Source organism: Toxotes jaculatrix, chromosome 8, assembly GCF_017976425.1.
Source record: "Toxotes jaculatrix isolate fToxJac2 chromosome 8, fToxJac2.pri, whole genome shotgun sequence".
Lineage (NCBI taxonomy): Eukaryota > Metazoa > Chordata > Actinopteri > Toxotidae > Toxotes > Toxotes jaculatrix.
The window spans coordinates 19,644,201-19,671,409 of record NC_054401.1 but is presented as its reverse complement, the minus strand read 5'-3'; the positions used below and the strand labels follow the sequence as shown (position 1 = coordinate 19,671,409).

Genomic DNA, 27,209 nt, shown 5'->3' with positions numbered 1-27,209 from the left:
TTGCAGAAGACGCAGAGAGGACAGTGGGCACAGTGGATGGAGCAGAGGATAGAGATGGACCTATGATGAAAAACATGTCCCTCGTCATATGATTATTATTTGGGATGTTTAGCAAGACGGGGGCAGCTGAAACTCTACAATTAACTTGACATGCTGGGTTTGAATTTCCCAAATAAATTGTGGAAAATAAGAATCCCATTGAGCCTTGGACCACATTTCCCACAATGCACGCCGCTTACCTTTTACGTAGACCTCGGGCGACAAAATAACCGTCTTCAAAACAAAAAAAAAATTGCTCGAAAGTTCGGGTTGAGGGAAACTGCTAGCATGATGTCTGTTAAAGTATTGTGGGGCTTGCTGTTCACTGAGTCACACTAAGTATTGCTGAGCCTTTATGGATGTTTCTTCTTTTTTGGTCGTAATTTAAAGTTTAATCCAGTGAATGTTGCTCTTTCAAATTTCGCGCTGTTTGCTCCGTCTGTCCAGAGATTAGCCGTCTAGCCCGTTAGCCAGCCATGTCACTCTAAGCTGGGGCTGTAACACGAACTGAAGTCAGGTGGATTTTCTTCCGTTTTCCAAATGTACGCACTGAGTTTCTACGGTCATTTTTAAAATGGAAGTGACCGACATCGGAAACAAAGAGGAGGGGAAAGTCTGGCATCGAAAACCAACACCAGGCAAGGGGTAGGTTTGTTCAATCACACTTGTTGCACTCCTTGTACATTCATGCAAGTACCAACACTTGAACGGCAAACAAGGAATATGGATACGCTATAATATTACATTAAACACCCCAACGGATGCCACTTTAGACCTTTTCGTTGTTCTAGACTAACGTCGTGTAAAGTTGTCTGTTAAAGGCCACCCAGACTCCGGTTTGAGGATAAAGATGGTAAATATCAAAGCTCTGCCTGTTAAAGATATATTCCTTATCACTCACTTTTAGAACCACCTGTTTGTATAAAACTGGGCCCTGTTTCCCAAAAGCCTCTTAAGGATAAAGTTACCTTTGTCTTAACGAATGGGTGAAGATCGTCTTGGTCTTGAGGAGTTTTTTGGGAAACAGGGTCCTGGCATATTTGAACAAAATAAAATATTTATAGTATTATTAGTACTATTAAAATAAATGAATCATATGCCCTGCAGTGCCCGGATCTCACTTCTGTGATGTGTTTCGGTATCTCTGTCATGCTTTCATATAGCATTCAGTCCAATCTAGGCTGTGGAGGTCGACAGGATCCTTATTTAAGTTGTAGCAGTCATATCAAGACCATGAAAATAAAAGTAAAGCAAATCTCAGCCGATATGTAGTCTAATATCACATTTTCATTTGCTGTATTTCATTGGTCCATTGGTAGGAAATTAAAACAGTTGTAGTGCTGAAACAATTGCTCAAATAACTGATTAGTCAGTCTGAAGGGAAAATTAAATTGCGATAGTTTTGATGATTGGATAAATTGTCATAGCCACTTTTTAACTGAAAGATTCTGCTGGGTCGCACGGCTGCAGCTGAGCTGCCTCAAAGTGAGTTTGATGAGGAGAGAAGCTGCTGCAGGAAAACCGCATTTCTGACACTTTTGTCGGGGTAAATAACAGAAACCACGAATCACTGAAATGTGTTTAATGTCAGTACTGCCTGAGCTCCCATTTCCCCTTTAAAGTGTGATGTTTGTCTTCCTCAGTGTGTTAGTGACGGTGGTCCGTACTGCTCAGCAGGCCAAGACAGTGCGTTTCCTCCATGTGGCCTTTGACACCACAGGAGATTCCTTCCTAGCTGCAGATCACCATGGCAACATCTATGTTTTTGACATCAGCAGAAACAGGTGATTGACTATGCTCAAAGGTCCCAACATAAGTTAGGTGGTTTGCTTGTGGTTGGCAGTGTTGTGGTCGGCATACTGTCTTTACTTCCACCACGTTTTCTATTAATACTAGTCATAGCCATTTAAAGGAGATGTCTCCTCTCTCTCCTAAATGTGTTCTGTTTAGAGTAGGAAAAGATACAAAAACACCTGCATCCATTTTTTCTTTTCATTCCTATGTGGCCAGCCTCAAAGTACTTTAAAACTCAGCATGCTTTCACATTTATCTGATCTCATTCTTTTTTATTGCTTCTTTCTTGGTGCAGATTTCGTCTGGTGCAGAAGACGGGACAGGCCTGCACTGCTCTGGCTTTCAGCCTCCGCAGGACCACAGAGTTCCTTGTGGCCCTGGCTGACTACACCATCAAGTGCTTTGACAAGGGTAGGATGGACACCTCCACATAAAGCATCGGTTCATTTAATGAATTCATTTCTGTCCACTCCTCACCACCACAGTTAACTATAATTAAACTTGTTCATGACTGTTTGCCTTCTGTTTCTTTGCACAGACACAAAGCAGCTGGTCAGTTGGATGCGAGGTCATGAGGGAGCAGTTTCGTCCATCTCTGTCCACAGCTCTGGCCGCTACGCCATCACCACGTCCTCAGACACGGCTCAGCTCTGGGACCTGGACAGCTTCCAGAGGAAGAGAAAGCTCAACATCAGACAGTCTGTTGGCATACAGAGGGTAAACATGAAGGCATACCAAGGGAAAATATCAGTAAATAGTTTGATCACTTTGTGAAGGTAACATTCTTCTGAGGAAGTCAAAAAAGGATTTAGGATTTGGGTTAATTTAAATCTGTTAACATGACGTGTCTTGTAAATTTATCATATGCTCTAAATTTGTTCTTTCTTTTCATTGTTGCCATGGTCATGGCGCACTGTTGTTTGTGTTGCAGGTGTTTTTTCTGCCTCTCAGTAACACCATCCTCAGCTGTTTCAGTGATGACTCCATCTTTGCTTGGGAGAGTGACACGCTGTTCTGCAAATACCAGCTCCCTGTTCCTGACTGCGGACCCAAAATCTCCTACAAGGCCTTTGCTGTCACACGGTGGGTCTCTCACATCGCTGCCATTAAACCAGCTCTGTGATTACATCGCTCTTCAATGTATTTCTCAGTGACTGCATAAAGCTACACTTCCTAAGAAGAATGAATGTTAAAGCGAAAAGGGATCAGAACACTCCATCAAAGATTGATATACCTGACTTGTTGACAGTGACGGGAAGAGACTTGTAGCAGGTGGGCGCTCCAACCTGCTGCACCTGTGGTGTCTGGACAGCAAAGAGCTGGTCAGAGTGATTCAGATGCCCACGCAGGTCCGAACTGTCAGACAGCTGGAATTCCTGCCCGACAGCTTTGACGGAGGAGCCAGCCAGGTACACAGGGTCAGGGTGCAGCAAGTTTGAGTCACATTTGTTTCAGTTTTAGAAATATTTGTTCATGTTTTCTTGTAAGAGGTACTGTTTGGGTGTCATGTTACCCACATTTTCCCACATTAAGCGTGTGTGACATTTGTTTATGGCTTTTTTTTTTTCTCTCTGTAGACACTAGGTGTATTGAGCCAAGATGGTGTGATGCGTTTCATCAACATTCACACCTGCAAACTGCTTTTCCACATGGGTTCCCATGACAGTGCCATCACTTCAGTGACAGTAAGCCCTAACGGCAGGCATGTTGTGGCCATCGTGGATAATGGCAGCATCAGTATCTACAGTGTTCAGAGCCTCACACAGGAATTTAACAAGGTGACAGTTGTGAAACAGTACAACCATTCACAAGGTGTTGAGAGTTTTCAGATTTTCTGCTGATAATATGGGATTGTTCTCTAAGTGTATTCATAATTGTGTGTGTGTGTGTGTGTGTGTGTGTGTGTCTGCTTTTGGCTCTCATCCAGCCTCCTCCCTCCAAAGTGGCAGTAGTCTCAGATGGTGACCCTAGTCAGGAATTGTCTAACCTAAAGGTCAAGGTCAGGTCAGAGGTTGTTCGTAGACCTCCCATGAGTTCGGGTAGGACACAAGTGAAGATACTCAGACCCCCTGCTGTGTCTACAGCTGATGATAAGGAGGTGGGAGATCATAGAGATACACACATTTCTGTCCCAACACATGGTTATTCTTTGATAAGTGTTATTTCATTGAGGTGTGTTTTTTACTGTAGATTTTGTCATTTTCTTTATGTGGAGTGGTGTTTTATTTCACCATAAAGAAAAATACACACAAAGAATTTCCCTCCTTCTGATTAGATGTAGCAATTGTGTCATTTTTTGAACAGAATGAATTACCAGCTGGTCTGAATAAGAAGAGACTGGTAGCACTGCTGAAGGCCTTTGGAGAATATCCGGCAAAATACAGGTAAGTGTAGGGTTCATGTGTGCATTGGAAGACCAAGAAATGCATGCCAACTTATTTGTGTCCATTTTATAGATTGGCATGATACACCTCTGTGTGTGTTTGTGTTGCAGGATGTTTGTATGGCGGTCTTTGCTGTGTCTTCCAGAGAATCATGCAGCATACAGCAGTCTGACTGATAAAGGCCTGCATTCAGCCTACCTCACTCTGCATGATAAATATCCCATCAAAAGTCACAAATTACAGAGAGGACTTCAGAGGTACTCTCTCTCTCTCTCTCTCTCTCTCTCTCTCTCACACACACACACACACACACACACACACACACACACACACACACACAGAAGTCATTAACAGTACACAGTTAAACCTTTGGTTGCAGAGGTTTATTTTTGATTTTCAACAAATCTTTTAGACTTCATTTTCCTCCACTCCACAGGGCTTTGTCTGCCTTAGCTCACTGGGCAGCCATCTTCGGAGAGGTGGAGTACCTTCCCCTGGTGGCCTTTCCCTTTGTCAAGCTCTTTCAGAATAACCCGATGCTCTGCTTCGAAGTGGTGGCAACTGTCATAGGTACTTGTTAATTTCAATTATGGCACAGGATTTCGTTACAGGTTACACATTGTTACTTGAAAGCTTTTGAAATTGTTGAACTGTAGTTTTTATTGTTGCTTTTTGTTAGGCCACCAAATGTCGCGTGGCAATGTCAACTTATTGTCAGTTTAAGAAACATGCTACAAGCAGTTCTGTTGACTCAGATACTGTTTTGCAGTGAACTGGTGCCAACACTGGTTCGAGTACTTCCCCAACCCCCCCCTGAACATCCTGAGCATGGCGGAGAATGTTCTGGCGCATCATGACAAGGAGCTTCTGCAACACCTGGTCGACTGTGGCGTCACTTCACAGGTAACAGCAACACCCAGCTACACACAACTGGAGTAGATGGGTGGAGGTCAGACAGACATCTGTGTCATCACATCTCTGCCCTGTTTAAGTTCATACACATTTATTTTTTGCCTTTCTGTCCCAGCTCTATGTGTGGCCCCTGCTGGAGACCTTGTTCTCAGAGGTTTTGACTCGTGATGAGTGGCTCCGACTCTTCGACAACATTTTCTCCAACCACCCGTCATTCCTGATCATGGCCTGTGTGGCCTACATCACCTGCTGCCGCGAGCCTCTGTTGCTCTGCTCCCAGAAACAAGACTTTGAGGTAACTACTCTGCCTCTCTTTTCAGTTCCACTCCTCTGAAAATAAACACAGTTGCTCAGTAACATTTCCAGTCTCTCCTCCTCCATTAAGTTTTCTCTCCTGTGTCTCTCTTTTTCAGTATTTTTTTCACCATCGTAACAACCTGGACGTGGGAGCCATGATAAAGGAGGCCTACCGGTTACTGAGCAGCACGCCTGCAGACATTCATCCCAGGACCATTCTGTCTGACTTTACACCACTGACCAAGGGCCAGTACCCCGTGTTCAACCACTACCCAGAATTCATAGTGGAATATCAGAGCCGGGAGAGGGAGAAGATACGATTGCAGGAGATGGAGTATCTCCGCGAGAGGTGAGATCACAGATGAATCATAATAAGAGAGGTTTTTTTTTTTTTAACTCAAACTTGTTGAATAGTAAAGTGAGTGAGTGGTGAGCAAAGATGGATCACGTGTAAGTGAATATGTGTTATATAAACAGGCAGGAGGTGTCAGCACTTCGTGCAGATTTTGTGCGTCGTCAGGCAGAAGAGGAGGCTTATTACGCTCAGCAGGTACATGGCTTTTGCAGCGTTTCAGATTTCACAAAACACATTACAACTAATTAAAACAGATTTTATTATAGTGTAAAGTGTTGGCTTGCTCATATAGTTCATATGCATATGAAACACAAGCATGGCACGGACATTATCATAGCAATTCTATTGTTTTGAACGCAGGAGCTGCTACAGAAGGCGGAGGAGCAGCGCAGAAACATCCTGGCACAGGAGGAGGAAAAACTAACACAGCAGAGGACAAAGTAAAAGCACAAAACTCAGACTGTTCCAAAGTCGAGTTAGGAGAAACAGGATGATGTGATGCGTCTAAGCTGGTTGTTGACGCTGTTCCGTTCTCTGTAGGTTGGCAGCCATGAAGAGAGAGCTGAAGGTGAAGGAGTTACAGCTGCTGGACGCAACTAGAAGACGCTTCCTCAAACACCAACAGGACCTGAGAGCCTCGCAGATACAAAGACTAGACCAGGAGATTAGCAGAAAGGTAAACACAGTGTTCTCTGGCCATACACAGCCTGGAGTTTATAGATTCTAAGTAATTAAAACAGCACCAAAAACAATATGTTCAAAGTTAAAATTTAAAATTGGCAACATTTCACTATAAAAGATCCCAAACTAGCCAGTGAGCTACAGTTGTTTCAGGTTATTCTTTTTAGTCCAAGACACAGAAATGCTCTTCACTAAAAGCTCCTCTCTTTGATGGATCATGGATTTTGTTACTGTTTGTTAACCTCCAGTATTTTAACATCTGCGTTGCATCTGTCTGTGATCACTCTCAGTGACTAGCTGCAGCTTCACGTTACCTTTAGTTTGGTTTATAAGATAGAAGTTAATCGCTTTAATCTCAATGTGAGTCAATTTAACGTCAGGCCGCTCACAAAGACTTGTGTTACTGTTGTCATTTGTGAAAACTTTCAGCAGTTTCCTACTAAAGACACATCTAATAGCTTTCATGTTGTGCCACAGATGGATCTCCGGGAGAGAGAAACAGCTGCAGCAGTCCAGGATCTGGAGGTCAGACAGATGGAGCTGGAGGCTCAGAGGAAGCGACTTGAACAGGTGACAAACACCTCACTTGTGTTTACATTTGTTGCTGATCAACTCAGAAAGCTATTTTCAACTGTAATTCCATAAAGCATTAAAAGTTAACATTGCTTTCTTACCGGATGTTGAATACATGAAAATGTGTGACAGCAGTAACAGCCTGTAAGCTTTAGAGTTTTTGTCTCACTTTGTATCAAAACTGAAATCTCCTCCTGGTGTTGGAGCCCTCGGAGACAAGATCTGAAGAATGTTGCAGCTGTTGATATGATAAGCACTTGGAGTTTATTGCAGTGCTGATATTACCATGCTCTGTTCATGTTTCTTTCCATGACCATTTGCCTCAGCACCTGCTGAAGGAGCAGGAGCGCATGGGACAGGAGGTGGAGGAGGAGGTGGAGATGAGGATGAGAAGGGCAGAAAGACAGGAGGAGAGCTACGCAGAGCTGCCGCATAGCACCGAGAAAAACATGGAGGTTAGTGACATATTCCAGCTTGGAATGAAATATGTCAGCACATGATCTTGATGCACTCGTACATCCATCTGCCTTTACAAGAACCTATCAAACCCTCTCAGTCCAAACTCTGGTTTTGGCACAGGTAACCGTGATCTCCTCTTCTTCTATCTGTTTACTGTCTCTACACACACACAGATCCTGGAGGAGTCCCTGGCGGAGGCGTGCCAGCTGGGTCTGGAGTCAGACTGGCAGAGAGAGGTGGCGGAGTGCCTGCAGCAGGTCGACGCCGAACAGGAGAGGAAGAGGGAGAGACTGGCAGAGCTTCAGAGGCAAACCCTGGCAGAGGAGGAGAGACTGGCTGACGCCGTCAGAGATGTGGCTGGAAAGAAGGTGAGAACAAGAGTATATTTGTCATCACATCGCTTTACTCAGTGTTGTGGCTTGTGTGTTACATTCGATGCTGCAAAATAGAATAAGAATTAAAAAATGATATTTGTGTTGCTCACTGAGAAACATCATATCAGACCATGTTAATGTCTGAAATCTTATTTATGAGTTAGCAATGATTTTAATTTGCAGTGGGATGAAGTGATGAGTACCAGAGTCCAGTTACAGGAGCAGCATCAGGCCTGGTCTTCAGCACACACAGGTATTACTACACACACACACACACACACACACACACACACACACAAACAAACTCACACTAAAAAGTTTTGTTTGTGGCTGAACTGTCTGGATGTGGATGTAATTTTACAGTGTCTGCTTTGTGTCAGATGGCCAGAGACATACAAAGACGAGGTCGCCGGGTTTGATCAGGGGACTCCCACACAGACCCAGCACAACCACTGCTGCTCATGTTGGAGCCAACGGTGCAGGTCCATCACTCAAACCCAGCATGGCCGCCCCTCCGAGGCAGGCAGGAACCAACATGTTGTGTCTGAACAGCAGCTCACCTTCAGGGAGCACCTCCACCAACTGTAAGTCAGTGTAAATATAAACTTGTTTGTGTATAAATAAACTTTTTTCCCTCTTGCTTTTACTTCCTAGTGTTGAGTTTCTGTGTGTTGAAAGGACTCTCGGTTTTTATTTCTTAGAAAACAAATGCAAACCAGTGTCATGGCCATGCAGCACGATTACGATCTTTGGTACATTTGTGTGTTTTCCTGGTGCAATCACAGCAACATAATGATCAGTTGCAGAGATCACAAAGGGAATGTGGTTAGATGATAATCAACCACAGGCAACACCAAGATCATTTCCATCAGGATCAGTGGAGATTTCCATCCTGATCTTCCTTCCACTCTTCCTTAAGAGTGCCGGTATTTTTATTCAGATGGTGAATAAAATGATCATTATTATTTAGATTTTTTTTTTGTATCTATAATGTTCCTTTTTGTCCTTCTTTCTCTGTACTCTGTCAGTCTCCCTAGACCGAGGCCGGGCCCAGCTGGACAGCAGTGAGAGAGAACTTCTGAAGGAAATCAGAGAGCTGAGACAGAAGCTGGCGGCCAGAGCCAGAGAGGGCAGCTCTGCCTCTTCACAGTCTGTCCACACACTGTCCTCTGTCTCCCAGTGACCACAAACTGCTCTGCATCTTTATAGTGTCAGAAAAACATATTCTCATCTCCAGCGAGCGAGAACTACAGAAATAATGACTCACGCTGAAAACCGTACTGGCTTGCTGCTGTCAGTTTCTCCATTCAGACAAGTTGAATATCATCAGCCACTATCTCATGAAAACCAGTCTGTTCCATTAAAACTAGCATTGTGTTTATTATCACACCATCTTCTATTTAATGTTTATTTGCATATGTTCATGGTTTTCATTGAGATTTTAATGGACAGTGACTCACACAGATCTGGCATTTACATGGGCTGGTGTTCAGATTTGGATTTTTATTTTAATGACATGCTTTTTTAATGATTATTTAAAACCTGTTGTGGATAAAGTGTTTTTAAAAGCATTGAATCAACCACGTGTCTCGTTGTACCTCTCAAAGTAATGCATGCATCACTTCTGTTTTTATGCTCTTAGGTGTTAGCTAGCAGCGGCGCAGTGATAGTGACAGCATTTGATTTGAAAAGCAGCTCTTTAAACTCTTTTGTCATCCATTTATCACAATCAGACAAAAATGAATGAAAATGGTCATTTACGTGTGTGTGTATGTAGGCCATTAGTGTTTACTGCCATTTCCTACAGACAGAATTCATCAGCTCTATAATTTAGATCAGGGGAATCATGTTTTGATTGGACATTTAGAGAGAATTTGTTTCATGATGTTAATTGTCTGTGTTTTTGCTTGTGTTGAGGCAGCAGGCAGGTTGTTCCATGGAAAGAAAGAAGGCAGAAGACATGTCTGTGCAAGTTCTCATTCATCCAGGTCGTCGTATCCTAAGGGTTGATTGAAGGCCACTGGACTTCTTGTTTGAAGCTTGAAGATGTTTCACCCCTCATCCCTTAGGAAAAGGCAGAAGACAGACGGGACTCCACTGAGGACCAGAGGTGTAATGACACGAGGGCACCTGTGTGCTTCTGCTCCTTCCTGCTGTGTCTGGGTGTGCCTGTAACTCTGTCTTTGCTTTTGGTCCTTAGGTTAGCATCCAGGTGTTGTTTGACATGAGCTGAAAAGACAGCCATCCCCATTCCTGTCACTCATTCTTCTTTAGCCCTCCACCCATCTTTTATCTGTGCTCACCTGCTCTAAATCACTCTGTCTCAGGCCCTGGAAGGGAAACTCCAAAATGAGTAGCTCTGTTTTTTGTTTTTTTTTCTGTAATTGTTGACATGGTTAATCAACAACCAGAAACACACTTTGGTGCCTCATGGAAATATTGGGCTATGCCTTGAAGCCAAATTTCACTAAATAATCTTACCTCTCTGACAGAAGGAATATTTTTATTTTCCGTCCACAGACATACTGATAAATACTTTCCCATGTATTCTTCTGGCAGGACACATCAGCATCTAACAGCATGACTTACCTGTCACCTCTCATCACTTGTGAAACCGTCGTGCCCTGAGCGGGGGCGTGTCTTCCATTTTCTCTTTACCTGTCTTGTCTGTCTCAACCAGTGGTTCTTTCTTAGAAGTCAGAGAAGTGCAAGCAACCCTCTCCTTCAGGCTCTGAGGGTCATGCACAGCTGCAACATCAAGGTGAGAAGTGGGGAGGTGCTCAATTTTTACCACCATGGATGCCAGCAGCATGTCCGTGCTGTGGTACAGGACGCCGAAGCCTCTGGGGAAGGTGAGGCGACGGGTTCAAGACCTCCGCATCCCTTCCTCCTGTTACCACGACGGTGTAGCCATCAGACCTCTGTTGGACCTGAGCCACAACGAGAGCGCTCGGCTGGCGGTGGACTGCCTGCTCAGCCGGGGCTTAGAGGGATACCACCAGGTGTTGAACACAGAGGGAGAGGTGGACTTTCTGTCAGAGCTGGAAAAGAATTACATCCTGGAAAATGGAAGAGATGGCAACACAGGTTGTACATGTTTATACACATTTATATTTTAGCAACTTGTGTTTGAAAACAAGACTGATTCATTGGATTAAAAAAAAAAAGTGATTGCTGGTTGTTTTTGTGCTTCACAGCGGATCCTGGAGAATCTGGTGATGATGATGATGTTTACAAAGAGTTCGAGAGCTTGGCAGCTGGCTCCCAATCTGCCACACTGTTCTCTGCAGTGTCCACAGGCAGCGATCCTACTGTGGCAGGTTTAGGCCAGAGCAGCGTAACAGGTAACTTTTATGGAAACAAACAATTTGCCACAAAAAACTACTCTATTACTATAGCTGAAGTAGAATCTTTGTGATATAACAAATCAGTATTCAGGCTTTTGTCCCTTCCAGATGTGAAGTGGACTGATCCTGTCCTGGATGAACCCAGTGCTGAGGTTTATTTCCAGTCTGACAGTACAGGAGCTGGAACGAAAGACCTGGTCAGAGAGTTCATAAGAAAGGCTAAAATGGTATGTTAGAGAGGAGTCGTTTGTGTGTGTGTATATGCATGTGTGTGCTTGCAGAAAGGAAAATGACATGCATGACTGTACATGTGAGGGAATATGAAAAATGTCAGGTTTTCTTGTCTGTGCCGGTTTTTGTTATAGTGATTGACATCTTTACTGACATACATGACCGTGTGTGTGTGTGTGTGTGTGTGTGTGTGTGTGTGTGTGTGTGTGTGTGTGTGTGTGTGTGTGTGTGTGTGTGTGTGTGTGTGTGTGTGTAGGCCCTGGCCATAGTGATGGACAGCTTCAGTGACGTAGAGCTGCTCTGCGATCTTCTGGAGGCCAGCAGGAAGAGGAATGTGTCTGTTCACCTGCTGCTGGATCATCTCAACCTGAACCTGTTCGTCAGCATGTGGCAGGACCTCAAACTCAACAGCAAAAACTTCCCTGTGAGTCCGTTCCTCCTCTTCCCTCCACCACCTACCTAGTTGCTGCGACAGTAAAGTTCTCCCAAAACTGCATAAACTCCCCAAAGAGAAAAAAAACTGTGCCAAAGTTATTAGAGTGACGGAAGCAAGAACCATTGATCCACACAGGGTCATTAGTGTCACTTTTTTGTGTTCTTGCTTTCGTAACTATGCAGCTATAAATCAAATCACCAGGCAACCACAGCTTCCCTGCTGCAGCAAGTCACAGCACAGACGTTTGGCTGTCTGCCAGATGTAAATACACGTGGTGCACATGGAAATCACTTTGGCCACTGTGTACTATTTATCTGTCTACCACAAGCTGACCTTTGATGGTGCTGATGCACTGGCCTAAGAGCCGATGCTTGGAAAAGCAGGGGACTTTCTCTGGGACACACTGATGCATGTAACCAAAATGACTGCAGACATTCTGCTGGACCTTTATGTGGGTTTATCACAAGCAAGAAATGAAAATACTACAGCAGATCTTCAATACCATCATGGTGATGCTCAATATCTAACTTGTCATTCAACAAACCAAACTATCAAACTACTATCACGACCTCTTAGCTGGCCACGATGCCTGTAGCACAGGAATTTGTTTCTGCTTCTACAGGTGAGAAACTAACACATGGTACATACTGAACAGTTGTTGTGTTGTGTGTGCACAGAAACTGTCAGTGCGCAGCGTTGATGGACAGACCTACTGTGCCAAGACAGGCAGGAAGCTGACAGGTCAGATTGCTGAGAGTTTTATCATCACTGACTGGACTGAGGTGTTGACGGGCTCATACAGGTACACACACACACACGCACGCACACACAGTATGCATCTTAAGTGTTGTTGCTCTACTGTTCATGATCTTGTGTGTGCATGTGTGTGTTGTCCCCTCAGTTTCTCCTGGCTGTCCTGGCAGGTCCATCGGAGTCTTGCTGTTCTTGTAAAGGGCAGCGCCGTCACACCTTTCCATCAGGAATTCCACAGGCTCTACTCCAGCTCCAAACCAGTCCCAGACTTTGTCACTTTTATCACTGTGCCTCGCATTCTCCCTCTTTACATCACATCACAAGCCGCCCGACATGATAATGCTGGTATTAGTAAGTCGAAATCAAGCCCGGCCAAAACGGTGTGCGACTGGACTTTGACTGAAGACGCTCAGAAGACTCCTACAAAAGCAAACATGACAGAGAGCTCAGCCCTGGAGTGCAGCAAAGGTGGAAACCAGCTTCTACACAGAGCAGGTACAGGTACACAAACACACACAAAACCTCCACCGCTGTACTCAAAGCCTTTGGGTCAACCAAGAATACTGCAGAGTGTGTCGGTGGAAAAGAATACACTGATCCGTGCTGATGCAAAAACACATGTGGAACCTCTGGAGAAGAATCACAATCAGATCCAGAGTCATTCGAAAACTCTCGGTCAGCCTCAGCTTGCCGGCCGTAACATCACCACCGCCGCCGCTGAAGTACAAGAGTCTAACCCTCTACACACTGCAAACCCCACACGCAGACAGCATACAGCTGTCTGCTATCAGTCCGCTATGAGGAAGAATTCAAGTCTTGATCACGACAGTCTTGGTACTGAGAGACTTTTCTTTCAGCAGAGGAACAGAAACAGACCGACACAGACTTCAGGGATTTCTGCAGGTTTCAACACACAAAGAGGACAATGGAGCTGCTCACTTAACTTCAAACCAAAGGTGGAGCTTCAGTCTGATAATCCCAAAATACTGTCTCCTTCTACATCACAGCAAAAACAAGCAAAGACAGGCCTTCAGTTCCCTTTGACCCATTTAAGAGGTCACACATCCGGGCTCCACAACAAAGTCTCCCCTCTAGGAACCAGGAGACAAGATCAGCCCCAGATGCACCACCAGCCCCTCCATCTGTCACATCCAACCACAGAGTCCCCAGGTTCAAAGCTGACATCAGCAGCCATGGGAGCTCAGCTCCAAGCAGACGCCAAGCTGTTCTCCCCGAGTACTAGAGCCAAGCAGCACCTGTGGCTCCACACCTCCCAGCCCCCCCCTGGGCTAAACTGGATGCTCCAGAGTTACACCACAAGACCCAGGCCGGTGACTAGAACCAGCTCCTTTGACATCACCTATGGGACGGGACAGAGGACAGGTGGACAGCCAGGCTGGAGGCCAGCTCATGGTAACATGAATACATCACTGGGAAGGAGCAAGAGCTTGACTGACAGACGCAAGGCAGGATTCAAAGGAGCAGGACTCAATCCAAACACAACCAAGACCTGAAGTACACAGATTACAGAGATATTAAACCCTCACACACAGGCACACGGCAGATATCATTTTACAGGTCAAACAGAGATGTGTGAAATATACAGTATATTCTATTATGTATAGCTTATGAGATGATTATAGACATTTTGTGTGTAGCATTTGGGGAAAAAAGCACATGCACAGTTTAAAAAACAGAAAATGATTTAATTGAGCAAAAAAACAATCAAGGCTTTCGGTTTGCTGAATTTGTTAAATCGGCAAAGGCTGTAAAATATTATCATAAAATGAGACATTTAAAGAGATAATATTTTTGCAGAATATTTACTTTTTTTTCAGCAGCAAAATAAAAACAACATAAAGCATAAACACAGCAATGTAATGTTTTACACGCACGTAAGCTAGAAGGCATAAGATACGTTTTACACATAACATTTAAAAAAATGAAAAGGTCTCACTTTGATTTTCTGTTTCAACGTCGGACAGATGCGCTGTCATAAATTATATTTCACATAGAACGAAGTGGATGAAACATTCATGTTAACATCTGACGTCTGGATCTGGCTTTCAGTTCATTCACTCTGTCTCTGTTGCTCTTTGATGGGATCTCGACAGAGGCTGAACCATCGTCCACATGTTCTTCAGTCCCTCTCCTGTCCGCCACTGTCTCTGTAAACATTCAACATCAGGATTCTGCGTCCGTCTCTGTCTGACGCCGACCTGCATCAGTCTCTAACACTCCAGTCTGTAAGATCTTGTTCCACCAACGCTCTCTGAAGCTCTGCACACACACACTGGCCAGACTCTCCCCGTCCTGGTAGTCTTCCCTCATCTTCTCCGGGATCAGGTCCTCTGACATCACCTGGGAGATCAAGGAGAGAGAGACCAATCCACCGACTTTAACTCAGCCCCTTGCATAGACCAACCCCACGTATACCCGAAATCAGGAGTGTGTGCTCACCTTGGTGAGAGTCTGCAGCGTTGATTCTTTGGGATTTAGCCGCTGTAGCGTCTCATCTGTCGTCCGCAGGGCGCTTTCACTGCGCTGCAACACAAAGGAGGACTGCTGCTGCCTAAGGATTCTCAACAGGAGTCTGAGGGAGGCAAAAGACACAAGGAGACTTTAACATCCTACAATTTACATTTAAGCTTTTCATAAAGCAAATCTCTCATTTCAGCCTCTCCTTCCAAAGATTTTCATTGATTAAAATATGTTTCTAATGGTATTTCCACCTGCTTCTAGTGGGAAACAGTTGATATTTTGTGTGATGTGTGTATGTGACACACATTAGGTAAACAGTGATAGCAGTCACATGCTGTACCTGGTCCTGATGAAACAAGTGCAAGCTTTGAGTCGAACTCTGTCTGCGTGAAGCTCTGCTGCCTCCTCCTGTTGCTCCTCAGTCTCTCCATCATTCTGCTGCTCTGCTGATTCACACCTCTTCGAGGAACAGGATCCTGGTAAAGGTAAGTATATCAAAGAACATCAGAGCATTAAGACAAATCATCATGTTTCATCTGCATGTTAGTTAAAAAAAAAAAAAAATCAATGATCACACCTGCATAACTGTTAAATAAGCCAGGAAATGAATTCAAGCCTACCTGTGGTTCTGCTGTTCTCCAGCAGCTGCAGACACATCTGGCCCAGGTTGAACCAGTGCCAAGGGTTGAAGGGCAGCAGGCTACACAGCTGCTGGAGAGACAACATCTTTGATCCTACGGCTCCAAAATGCTGGTAGATGCTGACCTTTAATAAAAAGATTTTATGTCAGTTACATGATTATGCCTTTATATTTTCATAGAATGATGATGAATGAACAAAAGGTGGAGATTGTGTTCATATCTGTGTGTGTGTGTTGGTCTGTTGTGGCTAATGCTGACCTTAAGCAGCAGGAGACTGGTCAGGTGGCAGGTGTTGGAGGCTTCTTTGCTCTGGAGAGAGATGATGTATAAATTACAGAAGAATGTCCCTTTGTGGGACACTTCAATGGCACAATCAACTTTATTAGCTCATAAAGCTAAAGTAAATGAGAAAGTAAAGGCTGTCTCAATCAAGCTTTGAGATTTGGCAGTTTTATACAGTCAGTAAAAATCTGTGAAAACGTCCTGCCTCCCCGGAAGGTAAGAATAAATCTGTTTTTAAATAACTGCAATACTTTGAGAAATGGTGAGAAGGATTTCTCTTTCTAATATATAATTTCTTGTATTTATTGTCTGTTGTTACATATAATACACATACTGTATATACAATAACAAAGCTCAGCCTTACTGACCTACTGTTCACTTTCTATGTCAGACAAAATATCTGTAATGGTGAAATGATTGGTTGGTTGGTCATAGATAAGATAGAATAGATCAGGTTCACACTTTCTGTCCAATTCTGCCAATTCTACTCCAGCAGTTATCAATCAAAAATGAACAACTACTGAATGATCACGATGGTTTATATACTAATACTACTTCACGACAGCATGAGCAAACAAAAACATTATTTAAATGTACAAAACTGTAATCAATATAATTCATTCTACCAGTAAGTCAGCCAAGCCCAGTGCCCTGTCTCTGTGTCCCAGCATGGTGCAGCATCGGGCCATTCCCTCCAGCACATCTCTTCTGATGGTCAAGTTGTTGTCAGCGATCCACTCCAGGCAGCAGCTGTATGCTTCCAAGGCTTTCTATGCCCACCACAGCATGAGGAAAGAAACACAACCAGGTTTGTTTGTTTTTTTAAAAAAAAAAACACTATGCACCTCAAAGTGGACGATGGAAAGTGTGATGGCAGGAAGAGAGGTCAGCGTGTGCCAAGTCAGACCAGGGTTTTATCTGCCTTAAGCCTTGAGCAGCTTGTCGGTGCTATTACTATGAAAGCACTGAAAAATCAACTATTTTCAGATAGTCACGTGTGCAACTGCAAAGCACAACTGCAGAGTGTGGTGTTAAAGTACGGCAGGTTACAATCATATTTTCCCACAATTGAATCTGCTTGGAGCACATGAAGAGTGTCAGCGTGATGTGGTCCAAATGTGTCTTCAGAGAGCGTCCTATGCTGTCAGAAAATGTCTCTGTGAGGCACAGTGCAAATATTCGCCACTAAAAATACAGCCGGTAATAACAAGTGACACAAAGTAAAGACAACTTTAAATACAAAGTGGTTTCAGTGGGGGTTTTAGATTTTAGAGAGTTAGAGATGACTGATTAAACTGAATGACTGTGTACTCACCTGATAGTCCCCTTGTCTCACGGCCAAGTCGCCTCTAAACTTATAAACTTTCTGCTTCTCCAGAGAATCATCTGTATCCAGAGCAGCGCTCTCACAAAACCACTGCGGAGAGAAACGAGGAGCTTTGACTTATACACAACGCACTTAGCCATACATCTAACATGAAGAGCTGTCACTGAATCCAAACACACTCAGGAAAATGCTGCATCTTATTTAACCTCATCACATCTTAAGGTCATTCACTCACAAAGCAAGTGGCCAAAATACGCGAGAGATTCACAGGGAAAGTTCACTTTTGCTTAGTTTGCTATAAACCAAATAAGTATGTATTTACAGTTAGCTTATAATGTAAACTCCGCATGCTGCTTTTATTTTACGGGTCCGTAAATATATTTTCTGATATAGTTATTTATAGTTATAGATATTATAGAGTTAGCTAAAAATAGGTCTATAATTTAGTACAAATAAGCTGGAATACACTAAGTTACATGAAAGAGAAGCGTCGCATTATTATTTCCTTATAACGTGTTATTAATGAATTCCATTACAATCTTTGCTGATGTTAAGCAGTCAGGGGACAGGGGACTCTCACCTCTGGCTCACACACTTTGGCATTGTAAGAAGACAGAGACACACACACTCGGTCTCTCGCCTCCGAAAACACCGAGTCATCAAACGTGCTTCCTAATATCTCCATCCGGACCCGAGGAGTACGATGAATTCACAAATTTTAATAGAGAAAAAAACTCAGCGGAGTGCAGCTCATGTACCGCTTGTTTACACCCTCGTGATTACACAGTCTTTAAATTAATACAGCACGACAGATACAATGTCCAATGACTATAGTTCCGGGCAGCAAGGTTCCGGTCGATGATGAAAACACGCAGCGCACACAGCTGTCAGCTCCATCGACTGAAAATAAACATACACATTTCTTAACTCGAGTGTGACATCCGAGGAAAGACAAATACTGTGAAAGACAAGTTTGTGTCTTCACAGCGTCCCCCATTTATTTATTTAAGTTAACCCACGTAAGCAGTATATTTCCAATGCGTCAAGAGGAAATGAAATGTACAATAAATGCAAATTCAAACAAAAATACGCAATGAAGGCTGCAAATGCAAGTGTTTCGGCAAGGAATACAAAAGAAATACGGTAACATAAACTGAATTTAATACGAATGGCAATGTGTGTTTCCATTTCTGTAAATGTGACAAGTTCTCAAATATTTTATATCACAATTAATCAGCAGAATAAAAGTAGTAATAATGTCAAAAATCAATTTTCAAGAAGCGAAAGAAAACCCGGTCCGTGTATCTTTTGGTATTTGAATTTTCCTTCAAACGCTGATATTAAAAAAAATAAAAGAGTGCTTATTTGATTTTCGTTTTAAATACAAAAAACAAAATTGAAATACGGGGCATTTTATTTTTTTATTTTTTTTTTGTGGGTCTTAAGGGAGTCTTCGAAATTAAAAAATTACTTAGATTTTCTTTCTCTACTTAGCGTAACAAAGTACAAAATCACGAAAAGGCAGAAACAAACAAAAAAAAGGGACCGTTTTCTCGTGTACACAGACCGGATGTTGTCATTGTTTTCTTCTTCTTTTATTTAATGGAGACCTGCTGCCTGCTACCGGCTGCAGGATTTTCGCCACCTACTGTTCTTTATTTATAATCATCTCGCGTTTGGGCGAACGGTGGAATCCAGCAGCCAGGAGGAAGAAGAAGGTAACCTGGTGCCTGTCAGAGCGGTGCGCCCAACCTAAATGTCCCTGGAACCTTACAGCCAGATTATTTTAGCCATTTCTACAGAAATCTCTGCACGAATTTAATAAGAAAGCGGGACCAGAAGAGGATTTTCTGCAAGAAATATCAGAAAAGCTTGTGCTGCAGTTTAATGGGACTGCCCGACACGCACTTGGAGTTGGAGGTGGTGAAAAGTCGTAGCTGAGCTATGAACCTCGTCGTGCTACAGATGCAATTCTATCCCATTCATCGCTACTGCAAGGAATCACTGGTATCCTTATTGGTGCAAGCGTGTTCAGTCTGATTGGATGTTGTATTATTCCCTGCAATAGAAGTCTCATTGTAAGGTCTATAGGTCAATCACACACCAGATGGCCTCTCTGGCTGAGACTCGTCTTCTGTCAGATGTTGAAAACCCAACTGATTTATTTACTGATTGGATTCCTCCTCTTTATGATGATGATGTTGATGATGATGATGATGTTTAGGTTTTGAGTTTTTGTATTTTCCCCCAGCTTGCTATCAACCTAAGGACATCTATGTCCTGCAAAAACAGCTAAATGCATATTTTCACATATATCAGCTAATGATGTGTCTACTCAAACCTAAAGGAATGTAGTCTCTGATCATATGATCAATTTGTATATTTTAGTGTGACGGACAGTTACTGTCTAAAGAATTTGATTTCACTTCTCATCAGGAAGAAAGTATTTTTCCACCACACTTATATACACGTTGTCTGTGATAAAGGATGAGAAAGCTTTGTAGATTCCAACCAAAAGGGTTTTATTAAAGCTCAAGGCCTTAGATACATCATACCAAAGCACCATTTTTTTCTGTCCAGATTTTTAAGAAAAGATCACTTGCATAATAATTTAGCACACAGTGTAGACTCCATCATTTTGTTCTGTCTTGTATCTGTACTCCTACCACTTGGAGTGGCAGGAGCTGAACACTTGAACATCAATTGTTAGAGGAGGATGTTAGCCAAGCTGGCATCCATTATGGACAACACCTCTCACCCCCTGCACCAGACTGTGGAAGCGCTGAGCAGCTCCTTCAGCGGCAGACTTGGACATCCACAATGTAGGAAGGAGCGCAACCGCAGGTCCTTCATTCCCTCTGCTGTCAGACTGTATAACTCAACTGTGTGGTCCATGTGGGACTATCTATCTATCTATCTATATTTTTTCCTCTCTCCCACAGGATCCTATTCTTCAGCCCTCCACCATCATGTAAATTTGTATATTGCCAGTTTTTACTCATTTTTACTGTTTTTGTATTTTGTGTACTGGTTTTTTGTAACTTTACTTTCTTTTTTCTTTAAATTGTAAATGCTATTTTTTTGCACATTGTTCCTTACACTTGAATCACATGCACACTTCTGCACTTTACCCTTTTCTTTTCTCCTGTTTGTGCTTGTGAGCTGCCTAACAAGTGAATTTCCCTGCTGTGGGATCAATTAAGTGCTATCTTATCTTATCTTATCTTATCTTATCTTATCTTATCTTATGTCAGTTACACTCTGTTGGGCAGGTTCACTTTCTCTGTCTGTGGCTTGTTGGCCCTTCTTGTCACCTATGTTTGATGTTTTTTAATGAGCTTTAATTTGTTTTGAACTCTTTATTATGTGTGTAAAAGTCCAAATAAACTCTGTTGTGTTACATCTTTTGATATTTCTTTACTGGGAAGGCCACAGGTGACACACACCTTTGAAAGAAATTCGCTGTGGCCTGTTTGAAGTAGGGAACCTTTGGTAAACTTCATATTGCAACATGATTATAATGACCATGTTGGAAGACAATTGACAGCAGATTCACTGTTTGACTTTGGCTTTTGAACACACCTTATATGACATATATAGTTTGCATTATCCAGATTCAGACTGACCCACTGCATCATTGGTATTTATGGAAAAAAGCAGTTGTTCTGTTGGTTGTGTTGTTGTTCTGTAGTGCCTGAGAGCAAAGGGAAACCAAAGTCAGATTCCTTGTGTGTCTGCATAAATCTGGTCAATAAAACTGATTCTGATTGAAGTCTTTAATGCATAAAGCCATGGAGTCAGACTGAAAGTAAACCCCTGGCAATTTGTGATCATTTCAAACACCTGTTCTGTGTTGAGCCCCCTTCAGACGTTACTGCTGCTTTATGAGGGCAGTCACCGCAGGTCCCTCCTACCATCTAACCCAGGGGTGTCAAACCTGTCCACAAAGGGCCGGTGTGGCTGCAGGTTTTTGTTCCAACCAAGCAGCAGCACACCAGACTTGACTCATTTAATCAACTGATCTCAGTCTTCAGACAGTTGATTGGTCAAACTGTGTGCTCTTCATTGGTTGGAACAAAAACCTGCAGCCACACCGGCCCTTTGTGGACAGGTTTGACACCCCTGATCTAACCCATTAGTTCCGTCCAATCAGTGTCCAGTTTGAGCCGCGCCAAAAATCAGTCGCACCTGTTGCCCATACGCTAATCAAACCCATGTGACCGGGGAGGAGAGGACTCGGCCAATAGCAGGGCAGAATTTTTCTGCAGGTGCGGGGAGACGCTGGCTCGAGTCTCCCGAGGAATACGGGAAGCGTCGGTAAAGTTCTGCTTTGTCCAAGCTCTTTTTCTGGTAAGTGGAGCGAACTGAGCTCGTTACCTGTAGACAGAGGAAGTCTGTGTGTTCGTGTGTTCATGTTTAACGGGTTATTTGTTATTATATACTTATTATGTACTTTCTGGTGTACAGTGAAAGCTGTGGCTGAGAGCAGAGAGACCATTCAGGCCTAGTGGAGCAGGAACTTCGGCGTGAGCCCCAGACAGGTGGTTCACACAGAACGTTTAAAATGCAGAACTTGAGTTGATTTGTGGCCAGAGGCTAACATGTTTGATTATGTGCCGGGTTTCTGCAGGACGGACGAAGGGATCCAGCGGAGCAGCCGAGACCATCTGGGAGAAAGCAACGCGCTTGGCTTCGCTCATCGGCTCTACACTTATACGCGCGCGTGTGTGTGATCTGAGTGTTGGAGGTGCAGGCTTGTGTCTTTAGCTCGGTTGAGATGGACTTTGTAACCAGTATAGCCGCTTTGGAGTTTGGGACTGGCCAAGTGTTGGCAAGGCTTAGTTGTGGATGGATTCAGTGAGTGGAAGGCACGCGGGCCTTCTTAGATTTGGAGCGCGCGTTTGCTATTGCTGGGCCGTTGCGTCGGTGTTGTCGGTCTGTGGAAGCATGTATGCAGTTGTGATCCGGACACAGCTGTGCATGTATGTGGAAGCCTGTGGGCAGATGGTGTTGGCAGCATGGGTTGAGTTGCGTTTCGTGTTGTCAGGCTTGATTGTGGGTAGTTGTCGGTGTGGATGGCCCCGGGGTCGGTTTAGGGTGTGTGTGTTCAGCAGTGTGGGTGAGGCCATGGCCAGTGAGGGCCCTCAGCTGCACCTTGAAGTGTTGCTGAATGTCTAAAATTCCAGGTTTAATATCCAAAGCCTGTGTGAGTGTGTGCATGCATGTGCCTTCTCTGCAGGAAGGATGAGCTGCTCCAGAGGATCATCAGAGGGTAAGAGAAAGCATTTAAGTCAGCATTGCTCAGTGTTTCTACATTTAAACATGTTTGTCTGTGTGTGTTTAGCAGGTAGCTGCATCTGGCTGAGTGGGACTCCAGCTCGGATGAAGCTGTGGCCAGTGTGGAGCTCAGGTACGCCCCCTGCTGCATGTGGAAGTGTTGTAAGAGGTTTTAACTTCCAGGGTTTGACTTGCCTAGCACCTATGGCTAATGCTGAGTGTGTTTCTTTGTGTGTTGTGCAGGATGGAGGAGCTGCTGATCCAGAGAACCATGAGGATGCATGTTGGCCAATACTGCTCAGTGTTTCTACACTGAAGGATTCATCTGTGTACACTCCCCAGCAACTGTGTGTGTACTGCATCTGAGTGGAAGACCTGGGGAGAAGAACCTCAAGGACTCATCAGTCACTGTGGTCACGTGACTGTAGGCCTGCTGAAGCAGGGATGGAACCACTGTCTCAACATTTCTGCTTCGAAAGATGGACACTGCGTCGAGCATAACATCAGTAGTTGTGCAGGATGGAGGAGCTGATCAAGAGGACCATGAGAAGATGCAACTTAGCCAATATTGCTCAACGTTTCTGCATTGAAGGACTCAGTTGTATCTTGTAGTTTGTTGTGGGTTGTTGTTGGTGTGTGTGTTTTCTTTTGTGTCCAGCAGGTGGCTGCATCTGGCTGAGTGGGGCTCCAGCTTGAATGAAGCTGTGGCCAATGTGGAGCTCAGGTAGCCCTTATGCACAATCTTAAATAAAATTGAGTTTTGATCAGATTAGTATCCAAAGTCAGATTATTTGATTTTTTTTTTCTTTTTTTTTTTGCTGCAGGTGGGTGGAGCTGATCCAGAGGACCCTTTGAGACCAGGTGCATGAAGGTCACATTCTACAGTGTATTTACCAGCATGCATGCATCCATGTCTGAGTGTGAGAATGTGTCTATTAAAATCAGAAAGAAGGAAGTTCCTGCTTTTGTCTTTAATGTGCTTCAGATGGGGCTTAGATCAATCCTTGGGGGGGGAGGGGGCACTGGTGTCTTTTTATTTTCAGGCTGTTGCATCAGTATGTGGAAGCACATTATGCAGTTGTGATCCGGACACAACTGTATATGTGTGGAAGCCTATCAGCAGATAGTGTTGGAAGCACAGGCTGTATTGTGTAGTTTAGTATTGTCAGGCTTAGTTGTGGGTATTTGGCACTATATGGATGGCACTGGGGTCTGTGTGGGTTTTGTGTGTGTGTGTGTGTGTGTGAGAGTCATAGTTGGTGCTTGATGTAGAAGAAAACTTAGGCATGCATTAATGTCTCCTTGTTTCTTTCTGTGTGCGGCTGGCTGAGTGGAGATCCAACTTTGAGGCCATGGGCAATGTGGAGCTCAGGTAAAGCCCCTGCTGCAGCTGGAAGTGAAGCAGAATATTACAAGTTCAGCCACTGACTTGATCAGTATCCAAAACCAATGTGATTGTGTTTTTCAGCAGGAGGGAGGAGCTGAGTGAGAGGACCATTTGAGACCAGGTGAGCAAGAGTCACATTGTAGTCTTTCACACTTATGCATGCACTAATTTGTGTGTGTGAGTGAGAGCGTGTTCTAGGTGTATGTGGGGTGGAGCCAGTGAAGGTGCTGCTGGTGAGGATAGAGTGCCATCCTGTGGGAGTGAGGGACACACTGCAACTGTTGTGTGTTGTCAGAGATCTTTGTGGTAAGTGGATTTAAAAATAAATAAATAAATAAATAAATATTTTTGTTTGTATTTTTATTATTTTTATTTATTTTTTTATTTATATATAAATAAAAAAAGGGGCTGTTTAAAAGGTGGTTTGTGTGCTGATGCTTCCTGATTGTTTCTTTTGCAGGATGGCAGAGCTTATTGGGAGGGCCAAGAGAGACCAGGTGAGATGTTGCCTGTTGGTTAACATTGTTTAGTGTTTCTACACATGCATGCATTCATTTCTGTCTGTGTGTGTTTAGCAGGTAGCTGCATCTGGCTGAGTGGGACTCCAGCTCGGATGAGGCCATGGCCAGTGTGGAGCTCAGGTACGCCCCCTGCTGCATGTGGAAGTGTTGTAAGAGGTTTTAACTTCCAGGGTTTGACTTGCCTAGCACCTATGGCTAATGCTGAGTGTGTTTCTTTGTGTGTTGTGCAGGATGGAGGAGCTGCTGATCCAGAGAACCATGAGGATGCATGTTGGCCAATACTGCTCAGTGTTTCTACACTGAAGGATTCATCTGTGTACACTCCCCAGCAACAGTGTGTCTACTGCATCTGAGTGGAAGACCTGGGGAGAAGAACCTCAAGGACTCATCAGTCACTGTGGTCACGTGACTGTAGGCCTGCTGAAGCAGGCATGAACCACTGTCTCAACGCTTCGGCTTCAGAAGATGGACACTGCGTCGAGCATAACATCACTAGTTGTGCAGGATGGAGGAGCTGATCAAGAGGACCATGAGAAGATGCAACTTAGCCAATAATGCTCAACGTTTCTGCATTGAAGGACTCAGTTGTATCTTGTTGTTTGTTGTGTTTTTTGGGGTTTGTTTTTGTTTGTTGTTGGTTGTTTGTTTTTTTGTTTTTTTTTTAAATTTGCTGCAGGTGAGTGGAGCTGATCCAGAGGACACTTTGAGACCAGGTGTGTGAATACCACATTGTGCAGTGTTTCTACCCATAGGCATGTATCCATGTCTGAGTGTGAGAATGTGTCTATATTAAAATCAGAAGGCAGTGCCTGCTTTTGTCTTTAATGCACTTTAGATGGGCCTTAGTTCAGTTCTGGGGGGAGCTCAGGTAAAGCCCCTGCTGCAGCTGGAAGTGAAGCAGAATATTACAAGTTCAGCCACTGACTTGATCAGTGTCCAAAACCAATGTGATTGTGTTTTTCAGCAGGAGGGAGGAGCTGAGTGAGAGGACCATTTGAGACCAGGTGAGCAAGAGTCACATTGTAGTCTTTCACACTTATGCATGCACAAATTTTGTGTGTGTGTGTGTGTGTGTGAGAGTGAGAGTGAGAGTGTTGTAGGTGTATGTGGGGTGGAGCCAGTGAAGGTGCTGCTGGTGAGGATAGAGTGCCATCCTGTGGGAGTGAGGGACACACTGCAACTGTTCGTGTGTTGTCAGAGATCTTTATGGTAAGTGGATTAATAAATAAATAAATAAATAAATAAAATTCTCTCTCTCTCTCTCTCTCAAGGGCTGTTTCAAAGGTGCTTTTTGTGTTGATGCTTCCTGTTTGTGTTTCTCTTGCAGGATGGCAGAGCTTTTTTGGAGGGTCATGAGAGACCAGGTGACCAGATTGCCTGCCGGTTAACATTTTTTAGTGTTTCTACACATATGCATGCATTCATTTCTTTGTGTGTGTGTGTCTGAGCATGCGAGCGTTGGCAGTGCAGGCTTGTCTTCAACTCAGTTTAGATGGGCTTTGTTCTGTATCCAGGTGCATTGGAGTTTGGGTCTGGCTGAGTATTGTCAGGGTTTAGTTGTGGATGGTTTCAGTGTGTGTGAAAAACATGGAGGTCGGTGTAGGTTTACAGCGTTTGTGTCAGTGTCGTCTGTAGGTGGAAGCATATATGCAGTTGTGATCCGGACACAACTTTGTATATGTGGAAGCCTATGGGCAGATAGTGTTTGAAGTGCAGGCTGAAGTGTGTAGCTGAGTGTTGTCAGGCTTAGTTGTGGTTATTTGTCAGTGTAGGTTTAGTGTGTGTGTTAGATGTAGTTGGCTCTTTATGTAGAGGCTGTCAATAGCTGTGTATTGTTGATGGAGCTGTGTGGCTCAGTGGTTAGGTGCTGTACTTGGGCCTGTAGGTGTGAGTCTGTGTGTGGCTGTGTTTAACAGGTTGATGAAGATTAGCATGAAGGTCCTGGAGAAGGTCACAGTCAAAGTGGAGCTCAGGTAGGCCTCCTGCTGCATGTGGAGGTTTTGCAAAGTGTTTAAAAATTCAAGGTTAGACTTTCTTTCTTCCTGTGGCTCATGTTTAGTTTCCTTTGTGCGTTGTGCAGAATGGAGCAGCTGATCGAGAGGACCATGAGAGACAAGGTGAGAGCAAGCATGTTGGTTAACATCGCTCAGTCTTTTGTTGTTTTGTTTTATTTATTTATTTTTTTTCATTTCAGGGTTCATTTGTGTCTCACTGTCTCCATTTCTGTGTTCAATTCAGAAAGTGTTGGATCAGAGGCAGTTCGTGTTGGATCAGAGGCAGTTCGTGTGTGTCCTGGGCCATGAAGAGGAAGAATTGTAAAGAGCTTTGTGGAGTATGTGTTTGCAAATAAAGGCTTGATTTGTACCCAGTGGCACTTGTCTGTTTGTTGGCTGTGCTTATTTTGTGATGTACAAACTGATTTCAAGGCTGCATGGAGTTTGGAGAATGTGCCATGTTTAAACTTAGTGACTGGCTCCACACTTTAGGTTAACATTTCAACCTTAGGTTTAGGACTTTTAGTTAATTCTTTAAGTGGCTAGAGTCATCTGTGAGGACTGTCAGAGTGTAAATGTAGTTGTAATATTTTGAGTTGTAGTTAACAGACATTTTTAGACAAATAGTAAACATGCAGATGAAACAGCACAGGCTGTGCTGTGT

General features: G+C 43.8%; 3 protein-coding genes and 1 long non-coding RNA gene across 4 annotated transcripts; 3 read left to right on the top strand and 1 right to left on the bottom strand.

Moving 5' to 3' along the window:
* The first annotated feature begins 245 nt into the window (after positions 1 to 245).
* Positions 246 to 9,448, top strand: tbc1d31 (TBC1 domain family, member 31). The gene is made up of 23 exons (XM_041044082.1): positions 246 to 684; positions 1,683 to 1,823; positions 2,129 to 2,244; positions 2,372 to 2,550; positions 2,765 to 2,916; positions 3,083 to 3,242; positions 3,411 to 3,611; positions 3,761 to 3,931; positions 4,138 to 4,217; positions 4,328 to 4,474; positions 4,654 to 4,787; positions 4,987 to 5,120; positions 5,245 to 5,424; positions 5,543 to 5,775; positions 5,904 to 5,976; positions 6,142 to 6,221; positions 6,322 to 6,457; positions 6,940 to 7,032; positions 7,362 to 7,490; positions 7,668 to 7,862; positions 8,052 to 8,121; positions 8,249 to 8,452; positions 8,897 to 9,448. Exons 1-23 carry the CDS (start codon positions 614 to 616, stop codon positions 9,049 to 9,051), a joined length of 3,234 nt encoding a protein of 1,077 aa, XP_040900016.1. The 5' UTR covers positions 246 to 613; the 3' UTR covers positions 9,052 to 9,448.
* Positions 9,449 to 9,923: 475 nt separating this feature from the next.
* LOC121185718 (protein FAM83C) lies at positions 9,924 to 14,390 on the top strand. Its single transcript, XM_041044086.1, has 6 exons — positions 9,924 to 10,955; positions 11,066 to 11,212; positions 11,324 to 11,442; positions 11,703 to 11,870; positions 12,560 to 12,684; positions 12,784 to 14,390. Exons 1-6 carry the CDS (start codon positions 10,664 to 10,666, stop codon positions 14,147 to 14,149), a joined length of 2,217 nt encoding a protein of 738 aa, XP_040900020.1. The 5' UTR covers positions 9,924 to 10,663; the 3' UTR covers positions 14,150 to 14,390.
* Positions 14,369 to 18,140, bottom strand: zgc:101716 (uncharacterized protein LOC492784 homolog). The gene is made up of 8 exons (XM_041044089.1): positions 17,947 to 18,140; positions 17,355 to 17,456; positions 16,666 to 16,809; positions 16,016 to 16,066; positions 15,737 to 15,881; positions 15,457 to 15,592; positions 15,096 to 15,228; positions 14,369 to 14,996 (listed from the first exon to the last, which is right to left on the bottom strand). Exons 1-8 carry the CDS (start codon positions 18,049 to 18,051, stop codon positions 14,820 to 14,822), a joined length of 993 nt encoding a protein of 330 aa, XP_040900023.1. The 5' UTR covers positions 18,052 to 18,140; the 3' UTR covers positions 14,369 to 14,819.
* An 8,243-nt stretch (positions 18,141 to 26,383) lies between these two features.
* On the top strand, positions 26,384 to 26,810 carry LOC121186245. The gene is made up of 3 exons (XR_005894423.1): positions 26,384 to 26,524; positions 26,632 to 26,668; positions 26,790 to 26,810. It is a non-coding gene; the product is annotated as an uncharacterized LOC121186245 (long non-coding RNA).
* The last annotated feature ends 399 nt before the right edge of the window (positions 26,811 to 27,209 follow it).

What these genes read in the sequence shown, in the direction of transcription:
- tbc1d31 (XM_041044082.1), top strand. Translation starts at nt 614, where the DNA reads ATGGAAGTGACCGACATCGGAAACAAAGAGGAGGGGAAAGTCTGGCAT. An exon ending in GAATATCCGGCAAAATACAG is followed by an intron (nt 4,218 to 4,327) that starts GTAAGTGTAGGG and finishes TTTGTGTTGCAG; the next exon opens with GATGTTTGTATGGCGGTCTT. An exon ending in ATGGAGTATCTCCGCGAGAG is followed by an intron (nt 5,776 to 5,903) that starts GTGAGATCACAG and finishes TTATATAAACAG; the next exon opens with GCAGGAGGTGTCAGCACTTC.
- LOC121185718 (XM_041044086.1), top strand. Translation starts at nt 10,664, where the DNA reads ATGGATGCCAGCAGCATGTCCGTGCTGTGGTACAGGACGCCGAAGCCT. An exon ending in TGGAAGAGATGGCAACACAG is followed by an intron (nt 10,956 to 11,065) that starts GTTGTACATGTT and finishes TGTGCTTCACAG; the next exon opens with CGGATCCTGGAGAATCTGGT. An exon ending in GTGTTGACGGGCTCATACAG is followed by an intron (nt 12,685 to 12,783) that starts GTACACACACAC and finishes TTGTCCCCTCAG; the next exon opens with TTTCTCCTGGCTGTCCTGGC.
- zgc:101716 (XM_041044089.1), bottom strand. Translation starts at nt 18,051, where the DNA reads ATGGAGATATTAGGAAGCACGTTTGATGACTCGGTGTTTTCGGAGGCG. An exon ending in TGAGACAAGGGGACTATCAG is followed by an intron (nt 16,810 to 17,354) that starts GTGAGTACACAG and finishes TGGTGGGCATAG; the next exon opens with AAAGCCTTGGAAGCATACAG. An exon ending in TGGGCTTGGCTGACTTACTG is followed by an intron (nt 16,067 to 16,665) that starts GTAGAATGAATT and finishes ATCTCTCTCCAG; the next exon opens with AGCAAAGAAGCCTCCAACAC.